Source organism: Urocitellus parryii, chromosome 15 (genome assembly GCF_045843805.1).
Source record: "Urocitellus parryii isolate mUroPar1 chromosome 15, mUroPar1.hap1, whole genome shotgun sequence".
NCBI classification, from domain to species: domain Eukaryota; kingdom Metazoa; phylum Chordata; class Mammalia; order Rodentia; family Sciuridae; genus Urocitellus; species Urocitellus parryii.
In genome coordinates, this window is record NC_135545.1 from 33626396 (window position 1) to 33651204 (window position 24809).

Sequence of the window (24809 nt, forward strand, 5' to 3'; positions counted from 1 at the left end):
ATTGAGTATTCCTCTCCCTAGGACAGGAGATGTTTGGCCCGGCTGCTATCAGGAGGTTTTTTTTCCTTTCTCTGTGTGTGTGTGTGTGTGTGTGTGTGTGTGTGTGTTTTGCTCCATGCTGCCCCCTTGTGGCCACGGAATGGGGGAATAATCTAAAAAAGAGGGGAGGCAAAGAGGATCCCCTAAATCAGCATTGCAAACTTTTCTCAAAAGAATCAAGATTCTCAACCCCTCAAGGTGAACTCAGAGAGCTGCTGGAGGCTGGGGGGGGGGTACCCTTGAAAGTGAGTGAGCAAGGCGTTGCTTCAAGGCCACTGGGCAGGGAAGAGGTGGAGCCAGGACAGGCAGCAAAGTGCAGGGTTCCAATCCCAAGTGCTCAGTAGCAGTCTAGGGCATAAGGTGGGTGGGGTAAGACGCTACCTTGTTCCTCTGAGACATTTTGAGGAACTGGGACTTGGTGACTCCCGTGGTTGGTGAGCAGAAGGGAGGGACAGGCAGGGACTGAGGAACAGTGAGGAAGGCACCGTCCCTCTCCTTCTGAAATCCAGCTCCCCTTCAGAGCTCAGTGCAGATGCCACCTTCTCCAGGAAGCCCTCCCTGGTCTCCTTGGTTGCCTCTGCCCCTCCCACTCTTCCAGCCCCCTTGTTTGATCTGTCTGATCTTGGCCACATGCTGCCCATCACCTTAGCAGCTTGGGAATTGGGTTCACCCAATAAGCTCATTGCAGCAGGTATTTGGGTCAGTACGTGACTTGTTTGTAAGTGGGAGGGGTACTCTGTGCACAGTGGACGTTTGATTTATACATTTTCATCAACAGCACCTGGGTGAATTCCACGAAGGGCATTAGTGGGGAAAGAGAAATTTCTCCCAGAGCCCTAACTACTTGGTTTGAAAGGTCCCACTGAGTAAGCAGTGGAAATTAAAATGTGTTGTTCCCTAGTGCCCCCACAGAGGGCGCTCCAGCCCCACAATAAAGTTGGGAGGTTGCTGTCTGTGTGAGGTCCAGGCTCCTGCCTCAGGGCTGTCCCCAGGGGGACTTCTGATTGCAGCAGCACAAGGCCTGGGTGCCAGAGGTCAGTAGTTGGCCGGCTTTTCTCCCGAGGGAGCAGAAGAAAGGAAACCACCAAATGCACCGCCTGGGGTTAGCTGGATGGAGAGGAAGAGGGGGATAAGGTTTCCAGGTCTTATTGGGCCACTGACTTCAGAAGAGCCTAGAGCAGAGCCCAGAGCCCTGGGCAGGGGTGTGTTTTCTTGGAATCATTTGCCTACTTGGCATTAGTCCATCCAAGGTCACATGGATGGCTAAGGCGGTTTATACTGACAGCTTTCATGGGTATCCAAAATTATAGCCGGGTGCAGTTCCAGCTACTGCGGGGGCTAAATCAAGATGATCACTTGAGCCTGGAGGTTCAAGGCCAGTCTGGCCAACATAGCAGGGTATGCCTCAAATAAATAAATAAATCATAAGCCCTCCAACCAATCCTGACTCCAGACCCCCAACATCTCCTTTATCAAAGTTTCTTATCTCTAAGTCCCCCAGGCTAGGGATAGCCATGGCCCAGGGCCCTCTGGAACCACTCACGCCCCCAGTCCTAAGCTCCTTCCCGCCCTGCCTTGCCTTCCCCCTGGAGACCCCACACAGGCAGCGGCCCAGGCCTTCCTCTGGCTCCTGTGGCCTCCTGGCCAGACTCAGTGTGTCCCCGTGTGGCCCTGCGTGGTGACACATGCCCTCTTCTCTTGGAAAATGTACGTAATCAATTCTTCTTCCCGTGTTGGCCTTGTATCGACACCCAATTCCCTCATAGATCAACATCCCACAGACTCACTTTAACACAAGGGGTCAGGGCCCTGTTTCCAGTCCCTACCCTGCTCTGACCTTCCCACATTGGCCTCCCTGCCTGCGACAATGAACTTGGACCTTCCTGGCCTGTTTAAGGATGTGCCATCAAAGGGAATCAGTGCCCAGACGGCTGCTCTTGTGCCTCTCACGTTACACTTAGGGGACCACCGCCTTGGGAACCCTGCAGTCCCCCCGCCACACCCTCCTCCAAAGCCGCAGCAGTGGTACCAGGATGGAACACTCAGCCAAACAAAGGGGCCTGGGCCCTGAGAAGCCGCCAGGTGGACGCATCTGGTAGTGGGCACGGGGTTTACTTTTGGAGATGAAAACATGGGGAACTAGACAGAAGTATTGTTTGCACAACATTGTGAACGAGCTGAATGCCACTGAATTGTTCGTTTTAAATGATTAGTTTTCTGTGAATTTCAACTTTAAACAAGGACACATTCAACAGAAGCTCTTACAGGTCGAGGTGTAAAAGAGGCTTGGACGTGACACCCGTTGGCTTCTGCATTCAGAGCTCTTCTCGGGGAGCAGACAACGGAAGGCCCGGGATGGAGGAGCCCCAGCTACACACTTGTGTCTAAAGAGAGATCTGGATCCAAACAGCAAATCCAGTGTCGTTTGTATCTGCATTTCTCTGGCATTGAAACTTTTCATCATTTAAAAGAAAAAATAAGTTTAAGGAATCCTAGAGGGAAAAAAGAGGAGGGGGTAGGCAGGAGGGGAGGGAGGAAGAGAAGAGGGGCTTCTGGGGTCTCAGGAGCCCAGCAGAAGCCCAGTGAGGTTTCAGGCCATCACAGTCCTGCAGAGGTCAAGGCTGGTGCCGGGTGGTGGGTGGCCACGGGCATTGGGCACTGTGAGCACGGAAGGCTGTACTGAGGTCACTAAGGGCTGAGAGGGGCTTCTGTCCCTGGAGGCAGCAGGACTCCAGGAGAGCTGTGCCCCATCCCGCTGCAGCCGGTCTTCCTCGGTCACTGTGACCAAACAGCCAAGGATGAAAACAAAGTCTTTGGGGACAAAGAGGCTAAGACAACAAGGTACAAACCAGAAGATTATAGACTCATAAAAAACTTTTGTTCCACTCATTTATTAATAGTATCCCACCCTCTGAGTGAGGAGGGGATTTGAGAATTAATGAAGACTCTTGGGACACACACAAACCTCGGTCGCACAGGTCTCAGCCACTATAAATGACATGGAATAAAACCTTTTTTTTTTTTTTTAAGAGAGAGAGAATTTTTTAATATTTTTATATTTATTTTTTGGCAGACACAACATCTTTGTTTGTATGTGGTGCTGAAGATCGAACCTGGGCCACACGCATGCCAGGTGAGCGCGCGCGCTACCGCTTGAGCCACATCCCCAGCCCAGGAATAAAACTGTTATGTTCAGCAGGGGACAAACACCCTGTGCCACTTTTTCCTGCAAGCTATACAGCAACTCCTATTTCTGAAAAATTTTCTCAGATGGTCTTTAAATAATTATTCTGATACATTATTTTTTTTTTGTCTTCAGTGTCTAGTCATTTTCTCAACTGATCATTTTCCCTCTTTATTTACGTTTCATTTTGGCTAATTTTCTTTTTTGTTTTCTATTTCTTCAGTTCTTATTTTTCATGATTTCCAAATCTTTTTAATATTTATTTTTTAATTGACACATAAAAATCCTGTGTGCTGATGGGGTATCATGGGGTGCATTCCTACGTGTAATTTAGGTGAATTTTCTCTTCCTGTCTTCCTGTCTCAGCACTGCCCGTTCTTCCCTGGCGATGTTTCCAACATTGGCCTCATGTTTGGGACTCATGTTTTTTCACTTCTTGACTCAGATCTGCTGGTTCATCCTCATCACACATCCTTCTGTCTTGCCATTTCCTTGAGCTCTTGTGTCTCTCCACCATGTTTTATGTCTTTGTGTAATGTCTACAAAACTTGGTCTTGCTGGGTGTGGTGGTGCACGCCTGAAATCCCAGAAGCCCGGGAGGCTGAAGCAGGAGGATCTCGAGTTCAGAGCCAGCCTCAGCAATTTAGGGAGGCCTGAGCAACTCTGTGAAATCTTGTCTCTAAATATAAAATGGGTTTTATATTTATATTTATCAGTGGTAGAGTGCTTGCCTAGCACGTGTAAGGAACTGGGTTCAATCCTAAGCACCAAATAAAGGTATTGGGGCTCAGTGGTTAAGCACCCCTGGGTTCAATCTCTGGTACCAAAAAAATGTATATATATTTCTTTTAAAGTTTTTTTTTTTTTTTGGTCATAGTATTCATTTGCTTTTGTGTGGTGACATTCTCTCTTGGTTTTCCTTTTATTTATTTATTTTGGTTTGGCGGTGCTGGGGATGGAATCTGGGCCTGGCACATGCTCAGCAAGTGCTCTACTATCTAAGGCTGAGTGACACCCCAGCCCCTCCCTTGGGGACTGTTGTCATTATTACCATGATCATGTGGTATCTTTACATGGATTCTGTGCTGGCTCCACTTCTTAAATACTCAATGGGATTATAACTGCACCAAATAGTCCCTGTAGGTTCATGTTGGGAGGCACGGGACTTTGTTTTAGCTCATGGACATTTTCCTTAAAACTGAGTTTTATGTTTTCCTATTTTTTTTTAAATTAAGTTTTCTATAAATATAACACACAAAAACCAGCCTCTACCTCAGAGCAAAGCCTGTCCAAGGAAGGGACATGATCTTTGTCCTTGGAAAGACCCACAGAGCACTCCTAGACACATTCCCACCCTGCTAAGTTGTTTATCTACAAATAACAGGAGAGATCTGCTGCACCAAGTGTCCCTGACTCAGTCAGGCTAGGTGGGGACCCATAGCAGCCACCAATCAGCATGAGACAGGGATGCCAGATGATCCTCCCAGTAGTTTATGGTGTTGGGAAACCATGTAGTTCAGCATGAACACCCCTCTTGGCTTAAACCAATCAGTTCAAATGAATCCCCCTCTTGTAGTAACCAATCACCCCTACCCAACTTGTTCCCGCCAGTGAATGTGCTAATCATGTTTTAGAGTTGTTATTTGATTTTCCCGCGGTGTGTGATGATTTGCTAAGAGATGCTATGATGTATGTTGGGGTCCCTGCCTTCTCCAAAGAATGTATAAAACTGCTGCAAACCCTGGGCTCGGGGCCTCTCAGCCTCACCAGTTGCTGTGTGCATGCGGATGACCGAGCTAGCCCGCAATATACACCTCTTTGCTGTTTACATCGATCTTGGTCTCTGGTGGTCTTTTGGGGGTCCCGAATTCGAGCATAACACATAATGTATGTGTAAGGCCAGCGGCGTGGCACATGCCTGCAATTCTAGCTAGTTGGGAGGCCTAGGCAGGAGGATCACATGTTCAAATTCAGCCTCAGTGAGATCCTGTCTCAATATAAAAATTAAAAAGGGCTGGGGATGTAGCTCAGTGGCAGAGCACTGTTGGGTTCAATCCCCAGTACCACAAAAAACAAATAAGCAAACAGAACCCATAATCCGTGTGTAAGACATACAAGTCAATAACTAACACAGTCGACCACCCAGCTGAACAGAAGAGTCAAGGGCTGGGGTGCAGCTCAGGGGCAGGGCAAGTGCTTAGCACGTGTGAAGCCCTGGGTTCCCTCTCCAGCCCCAAACAAAATGAAGACCTTCCTGCTACTCGGAAGGCCCATTTCCTGCTCCCATCTCCCTCCAGAACCAACTGAACCTTGTGTTTGCCTGTCTCCTTGAGCTTCCATTTTGTACCTGTGTGTGTTATGAGTACGCCTGTGTCCTTGATGACCACTGCTGCGCTTTCAATGTTTTGACCTTCTCAACTTCATATACATGATAACGCAGTCCACACATATTTCTGTGCCCTGCTCTTGCTGCTCCATGTTCTGGGGCTTGCACACAGGTGTGCACAGCTGGAGCCCACCCCCGCTGGAGTGTGGCCACAAAACTCACTCAACCATTTTCTTGTTAATATCTGCTTGGGGGACTGGGGTTGTGGCTCAGCGGTAGAGTGCTCGCCTAGCACGAGCGAGGAGGCCCTGGGTTTGATCCTCAGCACCACATAAAAATGAAAAGATAAAGGTATTGTGTACAATTAAAAAATAAATATAAAAAAATATATCCACTTAGATTGTCCAGGTTCTTCTTACAAATATTGCTGGTTTGGATATTTTTAGCTTCCGGTGCATGTGAAAGAATTTTTCTAGGGTGGCGGTTCTCAGCCCTGGATGCACTTTATTTATTTTTTAGTTGCAATTGGACACAATACCTTTATTTGACTTATTTATATGTGGTGCTGAGGATCAAACCCAGGGCCTCGTATGTGCTAGGCGAGCGCTCTACTGCTGAACCACAACCCCAGCCCCCTGGATGCACTTTAGAATCCCCCGGGAAAGCTTTGCAAAAAACACTGCTGCCTGTCCGCCCTGCTCCTAGAGTCTGATGTGATTGGTCTTTGGAAGGGAAACCCAGGCACAGGTGATTTTGAAAACTACTCAGGTAATTCTAATATGCAGCCAGCTAAGAATGCCCAAGTGATCCCACCAGCAGTGTGTTCTCACCTGGCCACAACCTCGCCCCTCCCCGTTCCCAACAGAGGTGGGCAGCTGTAAGGCTGTCCCACTGTCCCCCAGGAGCTCCCCCTCTCCTCCAGCCCAACAGCCAAGGTGCTTCCAGCAGTGGGGATTCTCCCCTCTGCCCTGCTGGACGCCACCTACAAGGCGTAATCCTGCAACCCAAGGGCGCCTCGCTGGAGCAGGTCTGCAATTCCCCTTTTCTTCCTCCACACTTCGAAGCCCTTCGGACCCTTGGCTGCCCCTCACCCTAAGGAAGACACAGCTCGCTCACCCTCGATGCCCATCCCACCTGCTGCTTTTGAATATTTCAGAAGGGGGACAGGCAGAATTCTAAATGCATACCAGCAGATTCTGAGCCAAAGACTTTAAAGGGTCATCAGGTGATTGGTGGCAGCAGGTCACCCTTCTGGTCTGTTTCCTCAAATGCAAACGGATTAATTTGGTGATCATCTGAGACCACTTTTTGGCTTCAATATTGTGAGCTTGAAAAAGGTCAAAACCTGCCCTCAAAATTGTGGTCTTCCAAAGTCAGAGAAGAGTCCCCTTCTCTGTCCCCTCACAGGGCAGAGCTGCAGCCAGGCTTCGAGGCCCAGATGTGCACTGTTCAAAGGCAAGGCCTCTCTGGTCACTCTTGGTCCCAGCTGAGCTGGCTCCCTGCTGGGCCCCATGGACACGGTTCTCCCTGACAGATTTGCTCAACCCATCCTAAGAAGCTCTCTGGCTTAGGATCTTGTCCTCAACCTGGAGGTTGAGATGTCTGTCCGTTGTCTTGGCAACTGCAGCAGAAGCGACTAATGATGGCTCTGTAGCTTGACCAACACATCAGTGTTAGTTTCTTGATGCTGTGTAAATAAATCACCACACGTAGCTGCTTAACACACCTATTTATTATCTTCTTCTCATTCAACTTCTCCAGCATCAAACAAGCATCTGTTTCACTTTGCAGTGCTGGGGAGGAAACCAGGGCCTTGAGCATTGCAGGTAGGTGCTCTGCCACTCAGCTACATCCCAGCCCTGTTCCCAGTCTCTGTCTGAGGTCCAGGCACAGAAGGCTGCTATCAGGGCATGGCAGGCTGTGCTCTCACCTGGAACTCCAGCTCTTCCAAAGGACCGAGGTGAGGTCCCCATTTTCATGAGGACTGTGTGCTTGGGACTTGTCTGCACTAGGAGTTTCTTGCCCCACGGGCCTCTCACACTGTTGTGCTGATCCCTACAAGGTGGGTAAGGAAAGCTCTTCCTTCTCTAAGTTCTTTTAAAGGATCGACTGTGGGCAGGCTCATTCAGGATAATCTTCCTTTTCATTAAATCCATCAGGATTTTAAGTATCTCTGCAAAATCCTTTTACTTTTGCCACAGAACCTCACCTAGTCCCAGAAGGGAGATTCTAGTGCATTCACAGGTCTTGCTCAAACTCAAGGTCACACAGGGCAGGGGCCAATGGTTGTCTCCAAAGTCTGCCTCCCACAAAGGATTTGGAATCCAGCTAGAATTTAGTCACAGCCATAACTCCAGCAGTGTGGACCAGGGTCAGCAAAAGCAAACTGAGAGAATCAACACTTTTTAAATCCACACAATCTCTTCAAATATTTGGCAAGATGGATTCCCAGTTCTCTGTGGGTGGGTCATGAGGAGAATAAAGGGGTCTCTTGCTCAGAGACTTCAGTTGGTTTAGAGTGCTCTCCTACTTCTCTACAAATCCTTACTAACCTGGACTCTTCTACAGTAGAGGAGAGAGGCTATACTATAGTACAGCACTGGCCCTATTTGTGGGGAGACACTAAGTTCCTCCAGAAAGACAGTTTCATGGTCCCTACTGACTGGATGTCTGTGACAGATATCACACACACGTACAGAGCCTCTCTTTACAATGGACACACAGAAGTATGCAAGTTTAATACCTATAGAGGAACAGAAATGACATGGGACACAGATGCAGCACTAAAGTGAGGGGGCGGGAAGGGGTAGAGAGACATGGGATGGGATCACAGTAACCTGTGAGTGACTCCTTTGGTGTTGAGACATGAGACAGTTGACTCGTCACTAAAAACTGCATATCAAGTAAACCACCAACTTGGGAAGACAGGTACGTGGCAGGGTAACTGAGCTTAGGACGGGGCAGGGCCTGGAGCTCGTCCCGGAGCACAGACACTCAAGGATGTCTGGGCTCAAGAGTGTCTGGTCAGTGCTTCTGTAACACCAGGAGAGGGGCCTCTTCCGGGCATGCTTCCTTCTCCTAACACTAGATGAGGAAAGAGGCCCCCCTGCAGGAAGCCAGGCCACCAAGCCTGGGTCTTTGCATACAAACAGCAGCATGACACCCCACTGCACCCACAGCCAGCTTCCCTGTCTACAAGCACCCTCCCTGAAAAGGGATTTCCAACGGAGAGCCAGAGAGTCCAAGGAGGTGGGAGGAGCCACAGTGGTGGGATCTGAGGGACAGGAGGAGGTGGAGGAGCAGATGTGTCCCATGGGTCCTCCTAGGCATCGTGAAGATTGCCATCACTCAGCAGCACCTTCTCGCCAGGTTTGAAGGCTGGCATCCCAAGGTAGGGACAGTTGGCGCAGCGGAAAGCATCGCCCAGGTAGCACTGTCAGGAGAGAACAGGCAATCACGCAGGGGAACCCAAGAGCCAGCTCACCCCAGAGATGCGGGCCAGGAGGAGGGACTGGGTGCATCTGCAGGTCCAGCTGGGACCCAAATACTAGTAAGTTTTAAGATCTCTAGTTGCATGAAAAATAATAGCTAAGTTAAGTACCCTTTCACAGGTCATGGCTATAGTTTTTTTTTTTTTTGTACTAGGATTGAACACAGGGGTGCTCAACCACTGAGCCATATCCCCAGACATTTTTATTTTTTATTTTGAGAGAGGATCTTGCTAAATTGTTTAGGGACTCTCTAAGTTGCTGAGGTTGGCTCTGAATTTACGATTCTCCTACCTCAGCCTCCTGAGTCGCTGGGATTACAGGTGTGCGCCACCAGGCCCAGCAACATGTCTATGTTCTAAGCAGTTCAAGTCTTAGCCAAGCTCAGCCTTAGGGCTGAACAACATCAAGACACTCTGAGTGGACTTGTAGAAAGAAAGGGGCCAAACCGGGCCTGGAGGTATACACCTATAACCCCAGTGACTTGGGAAGCTGAGGCAGAAAGATCAAAAATTAGAAGTCAGCCCCAGCAACTTAGTAAGACCTTATCTCAAATTTAAATAAATAAGTAAATAGAACTAAGGATGCCAAGTAAGAAGTGACCAGAGTCCTCCCCATGTGTGAGCATGTAGGGAGATAGCCTCTTCCCACAACCACCCAACACGCACGTCTTTCCATGCTGGCCCAGTACTAGAGCACTTGACAGGTGATCCTTTAGAGGTGGAGCCAGTCTGTGCTTAGTTTAGGGTGATGCCTGATACCACTGGGGGTTCTGCAAATGCTGAGTAAGGATCCCGATATTTACGTTTCCACAGGCTGACTTGGGCTGGGCATTCTTCTGTTCCTGTAACTTCTCTTTTTCTAGTTCTTCTGCAAGGCCACAGGTGCTAGGGGAAAACAGTTGCTGATGAATGAGATATGGCACCATCCAGGAAGTCCAAATCCACAACAGCACCAAAATGTGCTCAAAGACTTTCTTCATTACCAGGGTTTTGACTCAAATGCCTGCAAGGTCAGGCAGACAGCAGCCACAGGCAGGGGGCTGCTGGGAAGCAGGAGGTGGGTGGGGTGTGCTGGCGAGCACCTGCTGCAGAGGGCGCCACTGCTCAGCCTGCCCATCACAGTGCAAAGCAGATCCAAGAGGGGAAAAGTCTGGAGTTCTACTTCACTCTTAAGTGACAGCAACTTGCACACTTAAAGCAAAACATCACTGACAATTCAAAAAGCCTGCAGCCAACAGTCCAAGAGTTTCACCACCGTTCTATTCACTTGTAAAACACCAACACCAAGGCTTGCAGGTTCAGAAGATGCACTGAAGCAGGTACCCCAGTTTCACTCTCCTTCCGACCCCACCAAGATTCGGCAAAGACTAGAGCCACAACGACAGAAAACTGGAAAGGAGACAACTGTGATGCAGCTGGAAACCAAAGCAGAGAGGAAGAGGGCACTGCCGTGGCAGATCTGGCACTGCTCATCAGAGCCAGGGGTGGGGGTGGTGCCAAGAAGATCCTCCTGAGAGGTTAAAAGGGGAAAGGCTCAAAGATAAAGAGTTTGGATTGTTCCCCCAAAGGCCTGCCTGGCTTCCCTTCATAAAATTCACCTACAGGGGCTGGGGCTCAGTGGTAGAGCACTTGTCTGGCACGTGTGCGGTACTGGGTTCAATCCTCAGCACCATGAAGAAATAAATAAATAAAGATACTGTACCAACTACAATATATACAAAATCCACCTACAGGCTCAGAGCAGCCAGCTAGCTTTTGCCCACCATTTTTTTAAAAATATTTTTTTAGTTGTAAATGGACACAATCTCTTTATTTATTTATCTTTTTACGTGGTGCTGATGTTCAAACCCACTGCCCCACACATGCAAGGCAAGTGCTCAACCGCTGAGCCACAAACCCAGCCCCCTTGCCTGTCACTCTTAACCATGAAAAACCCAGGGATATTTTATCAGAATCATCTGAAGAAAGAAGAAAACAAAACTAAATAAGAAAATAATTTTCAGCCCACATTTCTATACCCAAATTACCACTCATCCAAGAGTAGGAAAAAGACATTTTCATACATACAAAGTCATAAGCAAAACTTACCTTCTAAGTAGGATTTCAAAAAGTACTACAGAAGAATTCACTCCACTGACACATATGTGCACGCGCACACACACACACACACACACACACACACACACACACACACAAAACAAAAACAAAAAAGAGGAAAGACAGGAGCAGGAGGGACTCCTCAGGACAGTGAAGTGGGAGGCCAGGATGTCAGCTCTGTGACAGTCACATGAAGACAGACACGCCGAAGGCTGCCGTCCCCATGCTCCCTGCTACCATCACAGCGTTATGTGAATCTGAGGCCAGGCAGGCCAGCCGGATTTCTGTCCCTGGCTTACTTCAAACATGGGCTGGTAACATTTAACTCCCTCCCACCCCGCCACACACACACTCTGAGGCCCGGAACCTCTGAGGACACTCACCTCTGCTTTGACCCACTCCCAAAAGTAGAGCGTGGGCTGCAGCAAGCTTGCAGCAGCCTCCCCACCCCCATTATTAACTGCACCTCCTGAACCCTGCCCAAGGCTCACCACACTGTGGCCTCGGTTCCCTTCTATTCTCTCAGGACTCTTCCTCACTTCCAGAGGGGCTCTTCCAGATTTTTAAAGAGGCTGACACCAAATAATCCATGACCCAAGACCCTGTTCAGTTGACCTTCCCGGGGGGCCTCCATGTCATGCTCAATACTGACCTGTCCTTTACAGTCAGAGTGGGCTTTCTACTCAGTTCTTTACAACAATATCACATGGAGATTCACACATAGGCGGTCAAATATCAAAACCCCCACATGCCGGGGGGCTGGGGTTACAGCTCAGTGGCAAAGCATTTGCCTAGCATGTGTGAGGCACTGGGTTCGATCCTTAGCACCACATAAAAATGAAACAAATAAAGGCACGCCACCCATCTACAACTACAAAACAACAACAACAAAACCAAAAACCAGATGGGTAAATATGATCAAAGTGTTATATGCACATATGCCACAATGAAACCCATTGTTCTATACAATTAATTATGCCCTAATTAAAAAGTAGAAATGATTAACACAAACTCAGGAGAATAGTAACCTCTTGTGGGAAAGAAGATGCAGCTGAGGTAACAGTAAACATTTCTCTTCCTTAAACTAGGTGATCAATACATGGGTGTTCATTATTCTTTAAAATGCACCTATTTAATACATGCCTTATACAATATGCATTTCACAGTAAGCATGTTTTAAACAGTATGACACTGTGACAACTTATTCTAGCACTTACCAGTTCTTACAAGCCTTCCTTTTTTTTCTTTCCCCACAAGAAGCAGCCCGTAGGGAAGCAGGATCTGGTTTTTTCAAATCTTCTGGATCCAGTAGCTCATCTGAGTCAATGAGATCCTGGAATGTTCAAAGCAATTAGTGATACCGACATGGTCTCTCTAATAAAAAGCTGAAGTGATCACAGGCCGTTGAGAGCAAATGTACACTGTTCACCCTGTCCTCGGGTTGGTCGTCATGCTCAACCAGACCACACACTCAAGAGGCCAACTGTTCACAACAATGCACCAGAATGTAAGGGAATTGGGAACTAATTACATGAGAAATTCCTGCAACACTACCAGCAATGTGTAGAGAATATGTGCACTTGTAGGAAGGGTGGAAGCAGGCAGGGCAGAGAGAAGGGTGACCCTTAGTCCAGTGTAGGAAGAGCCACGGGAAAAAGGGAGTGAAATATTTTCCACATAAGTCCAAAGTCAAATGATTACACATGTATTGTGTAACTCTTTGTAAACAAGCACACAGTGGGTCTGTAAGTTCTATGAAGGCGTGAACTAGGACCCATGCTATCCATTACTTTAACTTTAATCATGGAAGCACAGAAATAAAGAACTTTATTATAGACAGAGCTGATCAACGTTTGCAAGGACTGTTTTTGGTGTTATTTTTTTTGGTACTGGGGACTGAGCCCAGGGGTGCCCTACCACTGAGCTATATCCCTTGTCCTTTTGATTTTGAGATATGATCTCAAGTTGTTGAGGCTGGTCTTGCAGCCTCCTGCCTAATCTCCTGAGTAGCTGGGATTACAGACATGCAGCAGCAAAGCCAGCTTAAGGTATTGCTTTTAAGACAGTGAACATACAGTGACTTGTCCAAAAGGGCCAAAAAAAAACATTTTAGCTCACAAACTCTTTTTTTGGTTTACACATGTTCACATAAGTGTATGATGTATCACATAAATGAGAATAAGAAAATCTGTGGGGAAAAGAGATAGTAAAAAATAATTTAAAATGCCACCAACAGGGAGTGCCCTTGAAATCAAAGACTCCAGTGACAGGCACAACCACAATGCTGGATTTTAAACACATTCATACCTACAGGTCCAGAATGGTCACTCCAAACTATAATTGTTTACACCCAAAGTGGTGCCTGGAAGGAGGAGGCCAAGTGACCATAGTGCCAACTCACCATGCTCTCGTCCTCCATGTCATTGGCTGAGAGGGTCCAGAGCTTGGCAGTGGCAGGGTCCACAGCAGGTTTCACTGAATCCAACCAATAAAAGAAAAAGAGTTCCATAAACAGCAACAAACTACTCGTAGATGTAAGCACTTCCTTTTTTTGGGTGAGGACGGGGGCAGGGGACCAGGGATTGAACTCAGGGGCACTCGACCACTGAGCCGCACACCCAGCCCTATTTTGTATTTTATTTAGAGACAAGGCCTCACTAAGTTGCTAAGACTGGCCTTCAACTTGTGCTCCACCTGCCTCAGGCTCCTGAGTCACTGGGATTACAGGCATGTGCCACTGTACCTGGCCGCTCAAGTGCTTTCTATGGACTCTGTAGAGAACTACTGAACTCTTCTGAGAAGAGCTGAGTTTGGGTCCAGCTTGACCACTTACACAAGAGGCATGACCTTGGAAGCCATTTGTTTAGCACATCCTTTGTTCCAGACACTACAACAACACTTTATATACATCAACTCAATTTTGCTCACAACCTTATGAGGTTTTTGTCATCCTAATTTTATACCTATGAGAACAGATTTAGACTTAGGCCTGCTATATGAGGTCACAAATACATATACATTGCTTCTCTTTTTTATCTTGGTTCCCACCCCTATAACATGGAGCTAAACCGAGTTTCCTCTACCTATTTTGGGAATTAAATGAGAAATCTGTCAGACTTCATAAACAGCAAAACCTAACCTCACCTAAACCTGCTATTTAAGAAAATATGCACTAGAGCTATTGGTGGCAAGGTATCACAGTTGGCAGACACCCCTCACACCTCCTGATTCTCTGTCTAGGTCAGAAGAAGGCAAGGAAGGGCTGAGAGGGATAAGGCCTGGGACTGAGTGGGGGAAAATCTCAGAAAGGCTTTTAGGGCAAGCGCACTCCCCAGGGATTGATGTTACAACGAGGTGCTCAGACTTTCCATCGTCTAATTGTGCCCACCCATTAGAACTATGAATCCAAAAGTCAGATTCCAAAGGATTTCCTAAGATTTAGACTAGACAGTCGAAAGTGTGCTACACGGATGTGCCAGTAAATACTGATCAAATTTTGTATTTCTCATAGCTGGGACAGAAACTCAGACATTGAAAATAATGAAAGGGCTGGGTATGGTGACACATGCCAGCAACTTGGGAAGCTGAGGCAGGAAGATTACAAATTTAAGGCCAGCCTCAGCAATTTGGCAAAACACTCAGCAACTTAGAGCCTCTTTCAAAATAAAAAAAGGGCTGAGATTGCAGCTCAGCGGTAAAGCACCCCTGGGTTCAATCCCCAGCACCCAAAAAAAAAGATATTATAGGACCCTCAAAGTTAGAAAAGCTGACTTAATAGGCATACAAAAAAAGCTATGGGAACAGAAACTGGGTATCATATCTCTATTGCTATTGCCATGAGGAGAAATAGCATACCCCATATCTCTGGGGCCTAAAAAGACTTCACTGACGAGCTATGTGACTCCAGCCTCCAGAATGAGGAAGCCTCAATGTCCTGTGCAGAAGGGGCTGAGATAGACAATATTTATGTATTATATCAGGTCTGTATCCTGATACACCCAGAATAGAAATATTTGAGCATTCTGTGCTCTGGAAATGATAGAAATTAAAGGAATAATCTTCTAAAAATATTTAGATCACTCACCCAATTTCTAACATGTTTCCCTGGCCCAGTCACACAGAAGAATGTCCCCAGGCCAGACTTACCCAAAGGAGACTTTTTGGTGGTAGAAAGTTTAAGCTGACTGGAAGAACCCACTTCAAAATTTGGTTTTTTGCCTGTGATCTGAACAGAGAGCAGGCTCTCACTGTTGCAGCCCAGATGTTCCTGGATAGACTGCTTCTCCTCAGGGCTCAAGGACTCCCGCTGCAGCTGGAATTCAAGATATCAAAGGGATTAGTCCACACACTTTCTATCAAACGTTTTACTATGTTCATCCACACAGGGTTAAACACTCATCCTGTGTATTAAGTACATAATAGCAGAAGGGAACATCAATCTTTTTTTTTGGTACTAAGAACTGAATCCAGAGGCTTTTAACCACTGAGCCACATTCCTAGACCTTTTTACTTATTTTTTATTTTGAGACTTGGTCTAAGTTGCTTAGGGCCTCAATAAGCTGATGCGGCTTACCTAGAACTTGTGATCCTCCTGCCTCAGCCTCTTGAGTGGTGGGGATTACAGGCATGGCCCACTATGCCTAGCCTAATGTCACTTTTCATGACACATTCAGGTTCACTGATCAGAACCCTAAACTATAGTTTTGTTGGCATGTTTGCTTTGAGAGTCTACCTTTGGAAAGGTAAAGTACTTATGAAAATTAGGTTCAAGGCATTATGCTAGTCTTTGTGCTTAATAATTATGATTACAAAGATGAATTATCAAGAGCTTTTAATGTTTTGAACAACCAATAAAAAATAAATAAAAATTTAAAAAAAAAGATGAATTAGACACGGTCCTGCTGAATAACAGAGAAGCCTATTCACAGTGAAGATAGTAGAAATTTATATCCTAAAAGAGAAAGGGGAGGGCTGGGGTGTAGCTCAGTGGTAGAGCACCTGCCTCACACATGTGAGGCACTGGGTTCGATCCTCAGCAACACATAAAAATAAATAAATAAAGATATTGTGTCCATCTACAACTAAAAAAAAAATATTAAAAAAAAAAGAAGAAAAGAGGAAAGGAATCCTTTCTATATTCCTTGAGAAGTAGAGCAGATAGTAAAGGTAGGAAAAAACGGGCCAGGGTGCCAGCTCTAGGTCCACTAATTTTTGAATGGTTAAATCATAGTCCATCTGTGGCATGGAGTACTGTTACATCATTCACAAAAATAAGGGAAAACATACTAAGGTGAATAAGTGTCAAACATATTTAAAGATAGGAAAAATATAGTGACTAAACTACACTGACATACATCATTTACATAAAAAAGAAGTTTATGCATATGATAGTAAGTACAAAAGAGAAATTCTGAACAGATGCACAAAATGCTTCCTCTGAGGAGGGAGGGAGTGTGAGCAATGACTGGTATTTCACTTTCAAATTCTATATTTTTCAGTATAAACTGAATCTTTATGAAGATTCATTATTTTAAAATCAAACACGGAAAATCTTAAAAGGAAAAATAAGCAAGGATGGTATAAACAATCTAAGGCCTATAAGAAATCAGCTATAAGCTAGCACAGGATAACATTTACCTCTCCCACACCCAAGACAATGTCGGCATCAGAGAGGAGCGTGGAAATATAAACACCCCTGCTGCACAGGAACATCTCTGCTGAGTGGTCTCAAACATGATATTCCCTCAACTCTTACCAGCCTGACAGAGTGGTGGCAGGCTGTCTAGAAGACAGCGTTTCACCCAGGCCTAGGATTTGTGTCCACTGACAGATGGATCCGAAGCAGCAGGGCACCTTCTCTCCTCACCACACTGCTACCACCACCAAATAGTTCCTGGGCGACCAGAACAAGTGGTCTCCATGGGTCCTGCTGAGTCTCTTCAAAGAGCTCTGATGCCTGCAGTTTCTCCTTTAGGCAGCACATATCTCCACTCATGGAAAGGCTGAACTCATTTCCTCGTTCCCTGCAATACTGACCCCTCCCCTCCCCCTGATTATTCTGACAAGCAGGCTCAATGTGGCCACCCAAGGTTTAAATTCATAGCAAATAAGGTTGTCTACATAATGCATACCTCTTTTACTTCCACAAGACCAGAGAGAGTGAGAGTTGAACACAGTTTAGACGCTGTCTTCACTTTGCTATCTTTATCTGCCAAGAAGAAATCCCCAGTTAATAAGTCAGAGCAGGAAAAATACTAGAGGCTCTCCCTATGCAAGTCAGCAGGCCCAGCCCCAGAGTCCAAGGTGTACAGAGTGCAGTAACAGCATTTTAATTTGAAAATTCCTGTGGTTTTCAAAGTGCTCTTACCTATGCTCTTATGATTGTGTCTTATTACCTGTTTCTTGGAACCAGGGGATGTTGGACAATGAATGTTATAAACTGTAAAGTGCAGAGAAGTAGAAGTATTCTCTCTGTAAAGTTCTGTCAGAAACACTATATTTAGTCATCCAGCAAAGAATGTCTGCTAGTTCCATAAAAGTAATGGATTCTTTTATACATTTCAAAATCCTTTCATTTCTATTATTTCATTTGAGTAAGTAAATACTCACATTTTGATTGAAAGACCAAGGGAAAATGCTAAAAACTCAGATATATAATTAAAGGTCTCTGACAGCTATGCCCCTGAACAAAAAGGAGGTTTTTATTTCTTGGACACTGCCATTAATTTCACATGACTTAAATCTACCTCACCACTCTCAGACTTCCAGTTGTTATTCTAATAACTTTATATTTTGAAATAACAACAACAATAATAAAAATATAATAAAATATATTAAATTTGGGCTGGGGATGTGGCTCAGTTGTGGAATGCTTGCCTAGCAAGTGCAAGGCCCTGGGTTTAATTTTCCTAGGTTTAATGTTCAGGGAGGTTTGTGGACCCCTTTACCTCATCTCGTGTAGGCTAACATTTCTCAAAATATGAAGAAATCCTTCCTTACCTACAGGAAACCACATGCACTTTCTCCCTCCCTGGAAAACTGAGATGTGCTCTCTGTGCTATAATTTGCTCTTTCAAGAATATTAATAGAAATACAGACTTTTGAGACTGACTTTTCCTCTCTGCACACTTCTCTTGAGCCACACACCTGATACACAGATCAGTCAACTCCTTTTTACTATGCTCTTTTCCACACTACATACATACCAAAGTTTGACCTTTCACCTGCTGAATGACCCATCCATTTGTAGGTGGTAGTTAAGTTTCCTTCTGTTTTATTACCAACTGGGTCAGCCAAAGTTTGGAATTTCTTTGATGTATTTCCTCAGTCTTTATCAATAATTTATCCCTGAGGAGAGGTTGTGCGACAGGAATACTGATCTCCAAAATGGCATCTTCTATTCAGAAAGACTTAGCAAGCATGCCCATCAACCCGCCCACTCTAGTTTTTCAAGTGAAGATTTCCTTACCTACAGCTGTCTCTACTGGTTCTTTCAGGAAAAGACATCCCCCAGGCTTAAGGATCCGGGCCATCTCAGCCAAAACCTCTGCACTGTGCAGAGTCACACTTCCTGGGACTACACCTGACAAGATAACGTCAAAGCTGGATTCCTTGTGGGCAGCTGAAAAGAAGGAAGATAGTCAGCCATCACCTGAGACCCTGAAGCAGCCTCCCAACCCCTCCCAAGCCCCCACAGAAGCTCCGCCTCCTGCCCAGGCCAGGGAAACCCTACCTGTCTAGTGAGCACAATTAAACCACCATCACTAGCAAAGCAGGCATGAGGCTCTGCCTGCTCTACTCCAGACTCAGTAATTTCATATTCTTTCATGTGCTCAGAAAGTAAAAAGTTAAAAAAAAAAAAAAAAGTGGAACAGCTACTAAGGAAGAAGAACACATAAAAATCAACTATACTCCTAAGGCTACTACATATCTCAAGTGAAAAACAACAAGGTGATTGGCCACTACTTTCATGTACTACCCCATAAAAAAAACTTGGATGTCACAGAACTGCAGACATGCAGCACTCCCGTGGAAACTCCCGGAAGTCCTGAAGTCAGCAGGCTACATACTTACACTGCAACAGCTGGCTCATGTTCTCCACCGACACTTGGCCTTTGTCACCAGTTAACACTTGAAGTTTATCCACCACATCTTTCAGAGCCTCCACAGGGGATGACTTATCCCAGACCACTGCCACAGCCTGGCCAGCTGAGATCCCAAAATCGGCCATTCCTCCAGTGTTGACAGACCTAAAAGCTACTGACCAAGAGAGAATCAGGACTGAGCAGAGAGAGCAGTGCAATTTAACCCAGACGCCATTAGAATGGCAACCTACTCTAACCTCCCACCCAGGAACTCTGATATCATCAGAAAGCTTATTGTAGACTCTGGAGTTGACTAAATGAACTCATGGCCTCAAGGCTTCTTAATCCCTATACTCTCCAACAAGGCAGGAGGTGGGAACCCTGATGTGGCAGGGTCAAGAAAAGGGATTAGATTCGAGTAAGAAGTTGGCAGCAGGAAGATTTTTCTTTTTTGAGATAACTCAGCAAGAAGAGACTATAAAACACAAAGGGCATTAATTAGGCAGAAGTGTGACTCAGCAAGGAAGGCAAATAAATGGAGATATAACTCAACCACAGCTTACTATTTCTAAAAAAGAGAATACACTAAATTTTACAAATTAAATATTGATATTTTCCTTTTCATCAAAGTATAAAAATTCAATTAATTTATATCTATAAAATCAATGGTATCAACTATGTCTTTAACATTTAATATTGCCAGACTATTCAAAACACTACATATATTATCTCAGCTGACCTCAGAACAGCCTTAAACTGATACTGTTGCCGAAAGCTCAGTCCTTGCCCCTGATGCCAATTCAATAACAAGGACATGGTTTTGAGAAAAAGGAAAAAGAATGTTTATTGCTTTGCTAGCAAAGGAGAAACACAGGGACTCCCCTGTTCCTGCTGATGTGATTCTGCCCATCAGCAGGAACAGGGGGCTTTTAAAGAGGTGACTCAAAGGCTACATGCCAGTGTTCTCTGTCTGGAGTGTAATTCACTTGTTAATTTGGGAGACAGTCATTTCTGAGGTCTTCTGGTACCATCCCCAAAGTCTGGATTTCTTCATTTCTATGGTGAGAGTGTGCTCAAGGACAGATAACTGCCTGGGATGGGGGAAGAAAAATAATAGGGAGGAGCAGGGAAAGAGGAAGAGAAAGTAACACGTCCATTTTTAAAACTAAGCTGCAGTGGCAGAGCAGCAGGGGTTATATTCAAAGCATAAACTGGACCACTGTTACAATACTGCTATCATTTTAGAGAGAGGGAACTGAGGCAGGTAACTATGTACAATTCACACAACCAGTAAGCATTAGGTGGATAAAGTAAGGGCTGGAATTTCCTGTACTTTAACTATGGAAATTTCTCTCCAAGGGTCAACTTTCTCCTCCATTTGATATGCAGATAAGTATATACAGTGTTTACAATGAAAAGAGGTCAAGGGCTGAGTTGCTGCTCAGCTCCTCCTTACTTAAACATTAATGCCACTAAATTTGACTTAAATAGCTCAAATAAATGAAACAGAATAGGTAGTAGAAGGTCAAGCATTGATTAATTTTATGTGGAACACTTCTGGCTTCTGCAGAAGTGGTTGAGTCAGAGTCAATTATGTCACCACGAACATTCTGGGGCTGAATTTAAGCCCTGTCCACTACACTATTTCTTCTTTAAAAATGTATACTTCAAATGATAGTCTCCTAGCCAAGCACAATGGCACATGCCTATAATCCCAGTAACTCTGGAGGCTGAGCACACAAGTTCAAGGTCAGCCTGTGTGATGTAGTCAGAATTCATCTTAAAATAAGAAATAAAAAAGGACCAGGAATGATAAAACACCCCTGGGTTCAATCCCCAGTACCAAGAAAAAAAAAAAAAGGCATAAAAAACCCAACAGTGTCTACAAATCATGTTAACCAGAGTTCCTCCCTAAACACTATAGAGCTTTGATGTTATTACTCATTTCAGAAATGAGTTACTAAAGGTTTTAATTTCTAGAGCAAAATCAACACTGCTTAGCCTGCTGGATTCAGGCCCTTCATAATCTGGCTCCACCATTCCAAAAGTTTGCGTTTTCTCTCTATTGTGCCTTTTATGGTGTTTTCATGTGAATACCAACCCTTTGTTATCCTGATCTGATTATAAACCCCAGTCAGTAAAAGGGTGCCAGGTGTCAAGACAGGCAGGATTAATTTAATTTCAGCTTTTAAATCCCCAAAAAGAATACCAGAGAGAACTAAAACGTTTAAGCTTTTAATTGTCGCATGATGTTGAAGAAGAGTTCTTGCAAAATCTTTATGGTAACTTGGGATCAGTTTCACACTTAAGAATCAGCCAGGGGCTGGGCTTGGTGGCACACGCCTGTAATCCCAGCCACTTGGGAGGCAAGGGCTAGGGATGTAGCTCAGTGGTTAAGTACTCCTAGGTTCAATTCTCAGTAACAACAACAACAAAAGAACCAGTAAGGGAGAGTGGTTGGGAGTAGTTGGGAATGAAGCTCAGCTCTAGCATGTGCAAGGCCCAGATTTTGATTACTGGCAAAAACCAAGACAAGACAAAAAAAGAACCAGTCAGAGAAGACAAGAATACAAATTGCTGGGCAGTTAAGTTATAAGAAATATGGGCTGGGGATGCAGCTCAGTTGGTAGAGTGCTTGCTTTGCATGCGCACAAGGTCCTGGGTTGGATCCCCAGCACCACAAAGAAAAAAAAAAAAAAAGAAATAAAGGACCTGGGGTTCTATCTACACTGGGTCTTATCAGGTACATGGCCATGGGTAAGTTACTAGCCTTCCTGAGTTTATCTCTCATCAATAAAGAACAGTAACTTCTATTTTGCAAGGCTGCTATGGGAAATAAGGAAACAATATGTAAAGTTCTCACTAGGGTCTGGTATACAGAGTTCAATAAAACAATGTTCTAAGCTGGGCACTGCACGCCTGTAATCACAGTGGCTCAAGAGGCTGAGGGAGAAGGATCGCAAGTTCAAAGTCGCCTCAAAAACTTAGCGAGGCCCTAAGCAACTCAGCAAGACTCTGTCTCTAAATAAAATATTAAAAAAGGGCTGGGAATGTGGCTCAGTGGTACCTGGGTTCAATCCCTGGTACCAAAAAAAAAAAAAAAAGAAAAAGAAAAAGAAAAAAGTTCTAAGTACATTAGGCTCCCACTCCTGTGGCTAGTTCATTTGCCTTTGCTTTAGATAGTCCTATAAAACCTTTTTCTTCCTCCTTGGCCATGCTTGCTAGGACTCCTCAGGGAACTATGTGAAGCTTATTTTTCATGGTTAGTATGAGAGTTACACTTCATGACATCTTAGTATCCTTGTGGGACTGTCAGCAAGCTAGAAAAATGTAAATATCTTGCTTTCTATATCTCCCAAAACAATCTTACAGCAAAAGGGAGATCATAAAATACATTTACTAAATATTAACAAATAGGCATAGATCCTACTTTCAGTTGGTGTTTTCTGCATAAAATACATTTACTAAATATTAACAAATAGGCATAAATCCTACTTTCAGTTGGTGTTTTCTGCATAAAATAGGAGACTGTGTTCTTTTATATATCTAAAAACCAGAAGTGTGATACTTTTCCTCATCCACTTTGTGTTACTGTTGTGAACTTATCTTTATATATGTAAAAAAAAAAAAAAAAAAAAAGGGAAAAAAATTCAGTCAACATACTTAGGAGCTGACTCAGGGCCCATTTCATAACTAAAGAAGTGGAATAGAAGTCATCGTCACATCATTGACCTTGCTTATTAGATACCTCTCCAAATGACTGCTGACACATATATCCAGGGCTTTACTAAAACAGCAGGAAATAAAAGCAGACTTCTGAGAATAACAAACTTGCTCATTTTTACGCTATCCTAATCTTGAGGCATTTGGACCCTCTTAAGAAGGATAACATACCTGTAATCTCAGAGGCTAGGGAGGAGAAATCTCAAACTCAAAACCAGCCTCAACAACTTGGTGAAGCCCTGAGCAATTCAGCGAGACCCGATCTCAAAAATAAAACATTTAAAAAGGGCTGGGGATGTGGCTCAGTGCTTAAACACCCCTGGGTTCAATCCCTAGCATGCATAAATAAATAAATAAAGCCAAAAAAAGAAGGAAATAAAGAAAACAAAGCCCAGCAGAGCACAGGCCTACAGTCCCATCCACCTGGAGACTGAGGTAAATAGGATTACTTGCTCTATTAGTTCTAGACCAGTCTGGGCAGCATAGTGGGACCCACAGAACAAAATATAAACAAAAAGAAAAAAAGCCTCAGAGAGAGATCAGTATTCCTTTACCTAAATCTAGAGATATGGATCTAAAATTTGTAGAATTTTGGCCCAGGGGTCTCATCCCCTTCCCCCATCACCCATGCAGGGGAGAGCAAGATATTTTGAAAAAAAACTAGTTGCTGGGGGTGTACATACAACTTTTTAAATTTGGGGGGTACTTCGGATTGAACCCAGTGGCCCTTTGCCACTGAGCTACACCCCGAATCCTTTAATTTTTATGTTGATAGAAGGCCTTGCTAAATTGCTGAGGCTGGTATGGAACTTGAGATTTTCTGCATCACCCTCCCCAGTCGCTGGGATTACAGGCCTGTGCCAAGGGCCGCGCAAAACACAACTTAAGCAGATTTAAAGGAAAAAAAAAAAAAAGATGGGACCTAATCTGCAAACACAAAATTTACATAATTGCATGCTCCTATAATTATCCCTAACCAAAAATCATTTACTTCTTCCTATTAGCCTACCCTTATGATTCCCCACTGAGGTGCTCTGCATTTACATTTTTTAATGACAACACTGTGACCTCCTCGAGCATCAGGCCATTGCCTGGCCAGTTAGTAATTCCAGAAGCAACACAATCAACTTCTCCCAAACTTGCAGATCCTACAAGCCACCCTCGGCACTTGGTAAAGCAAGACTGCCGCCTACACACCATAACAACTCTCGAGGACCAAGACTGGGGTGTTCGTTTTAACAAGCATCCTAGAAGATTCGTCCTATCTGGCAAGTCTGAGGAAGACTCAATATCTTGGGAGGTCCAGACAAATCACAGGTTCAAATTTCATCTGTTGGCTTATGGAGCCCCAAGCTTTCGTGCTCCGCTGCCTGGCACCTTCAGAGACGCAAACTTCGGAGAACTGGGACGCAAGGTCACAACAGTTGGCTAAGAGGTAGAACCGGGTCTCAGACACCGTCTCCCCGCCCGAGCTCAGGTCCTTCCCACCTCAGCGATCAGTGTCCGGGGGCGACTGAGCGACAAACGAGACAACCCAGGAAGGACAGGGAGCCACAGCGTCAGGAGCCCAAGCAAGTAGGTCCTGGACCGGGCTCGGCCCCCTGCTTCCCAAAGCATAAGCCCGCCGCCGCCGGGGTTCTCCACGGGGCGGCCTTGGCTACATTCCTACCTAGGCACGAGGCTGGAAATAGGAAATGGGAGGATGTGGGTCATGGAGGTGGCGGGAGAGGCCGTTGGAGAATGTCGGGCGTTCCGGTTGCTCCAAGTGCGCTCACCTACAGCTAGGGCTGGCTCCTGGGCTCTCCGCGCTCGCCGGCTCCGGGTCTCGTGCTTCTCGCGAGAGGGGGAGGTTCCGCGGTGTCAAAA

At 45.2% G+C, this 24809-nt stretch overlaps 1 protein-coding gene across 6 annotated transcripts; it reads right to left on the reverse strand.

Moving 5' to 3' along the window:
- Positions 1–8266: 8266 nt before the first annotated feature.
- On the reverse strand, positions 8267–24802 carry Ciapin1 (cytokine induced apoptosis inhibitor 1). Of its 6 annotated transcripts, none has more exons than XM_026395642.2 (9): positions 24719–24802; positions 19210–19392; positions 18605–18757; positions 17268–17344; positions 15283–15448; positions 13538–13611; positions 12354–12469; positions 9843–9924; positions 8267–8982 (listed from the first exon to the last, which is right to left on the reverse strand). In XM_026395642.2, exons 2-9 carry the CDS (start codon positions 19364–19366, stop codon positions 8872–8874), a joined length of 936 nt encoding a protein of 311 aa, XP_026251427.2. In that variant the 5' UTR covers positions 19367–19392; positions 24719–24802; the 3' UTR covers positions 8267–8871. The 6 variants fall into 6 exon arrangements, 5 of the variants coding, with proteins under 5 accessions (XP_026251427.2, XP_026251428.2, XP_026251426.2 ...); XM_026395643.2 differs by having other exon boundaries at positions 19210–19395; positions 24719–24791; XM_026395641.2 differs by having other exon boundaries at positions 19210–19395; positions 24613–24757.
- Positions 24803–24809: the final 7 nt, after the last annotated feature.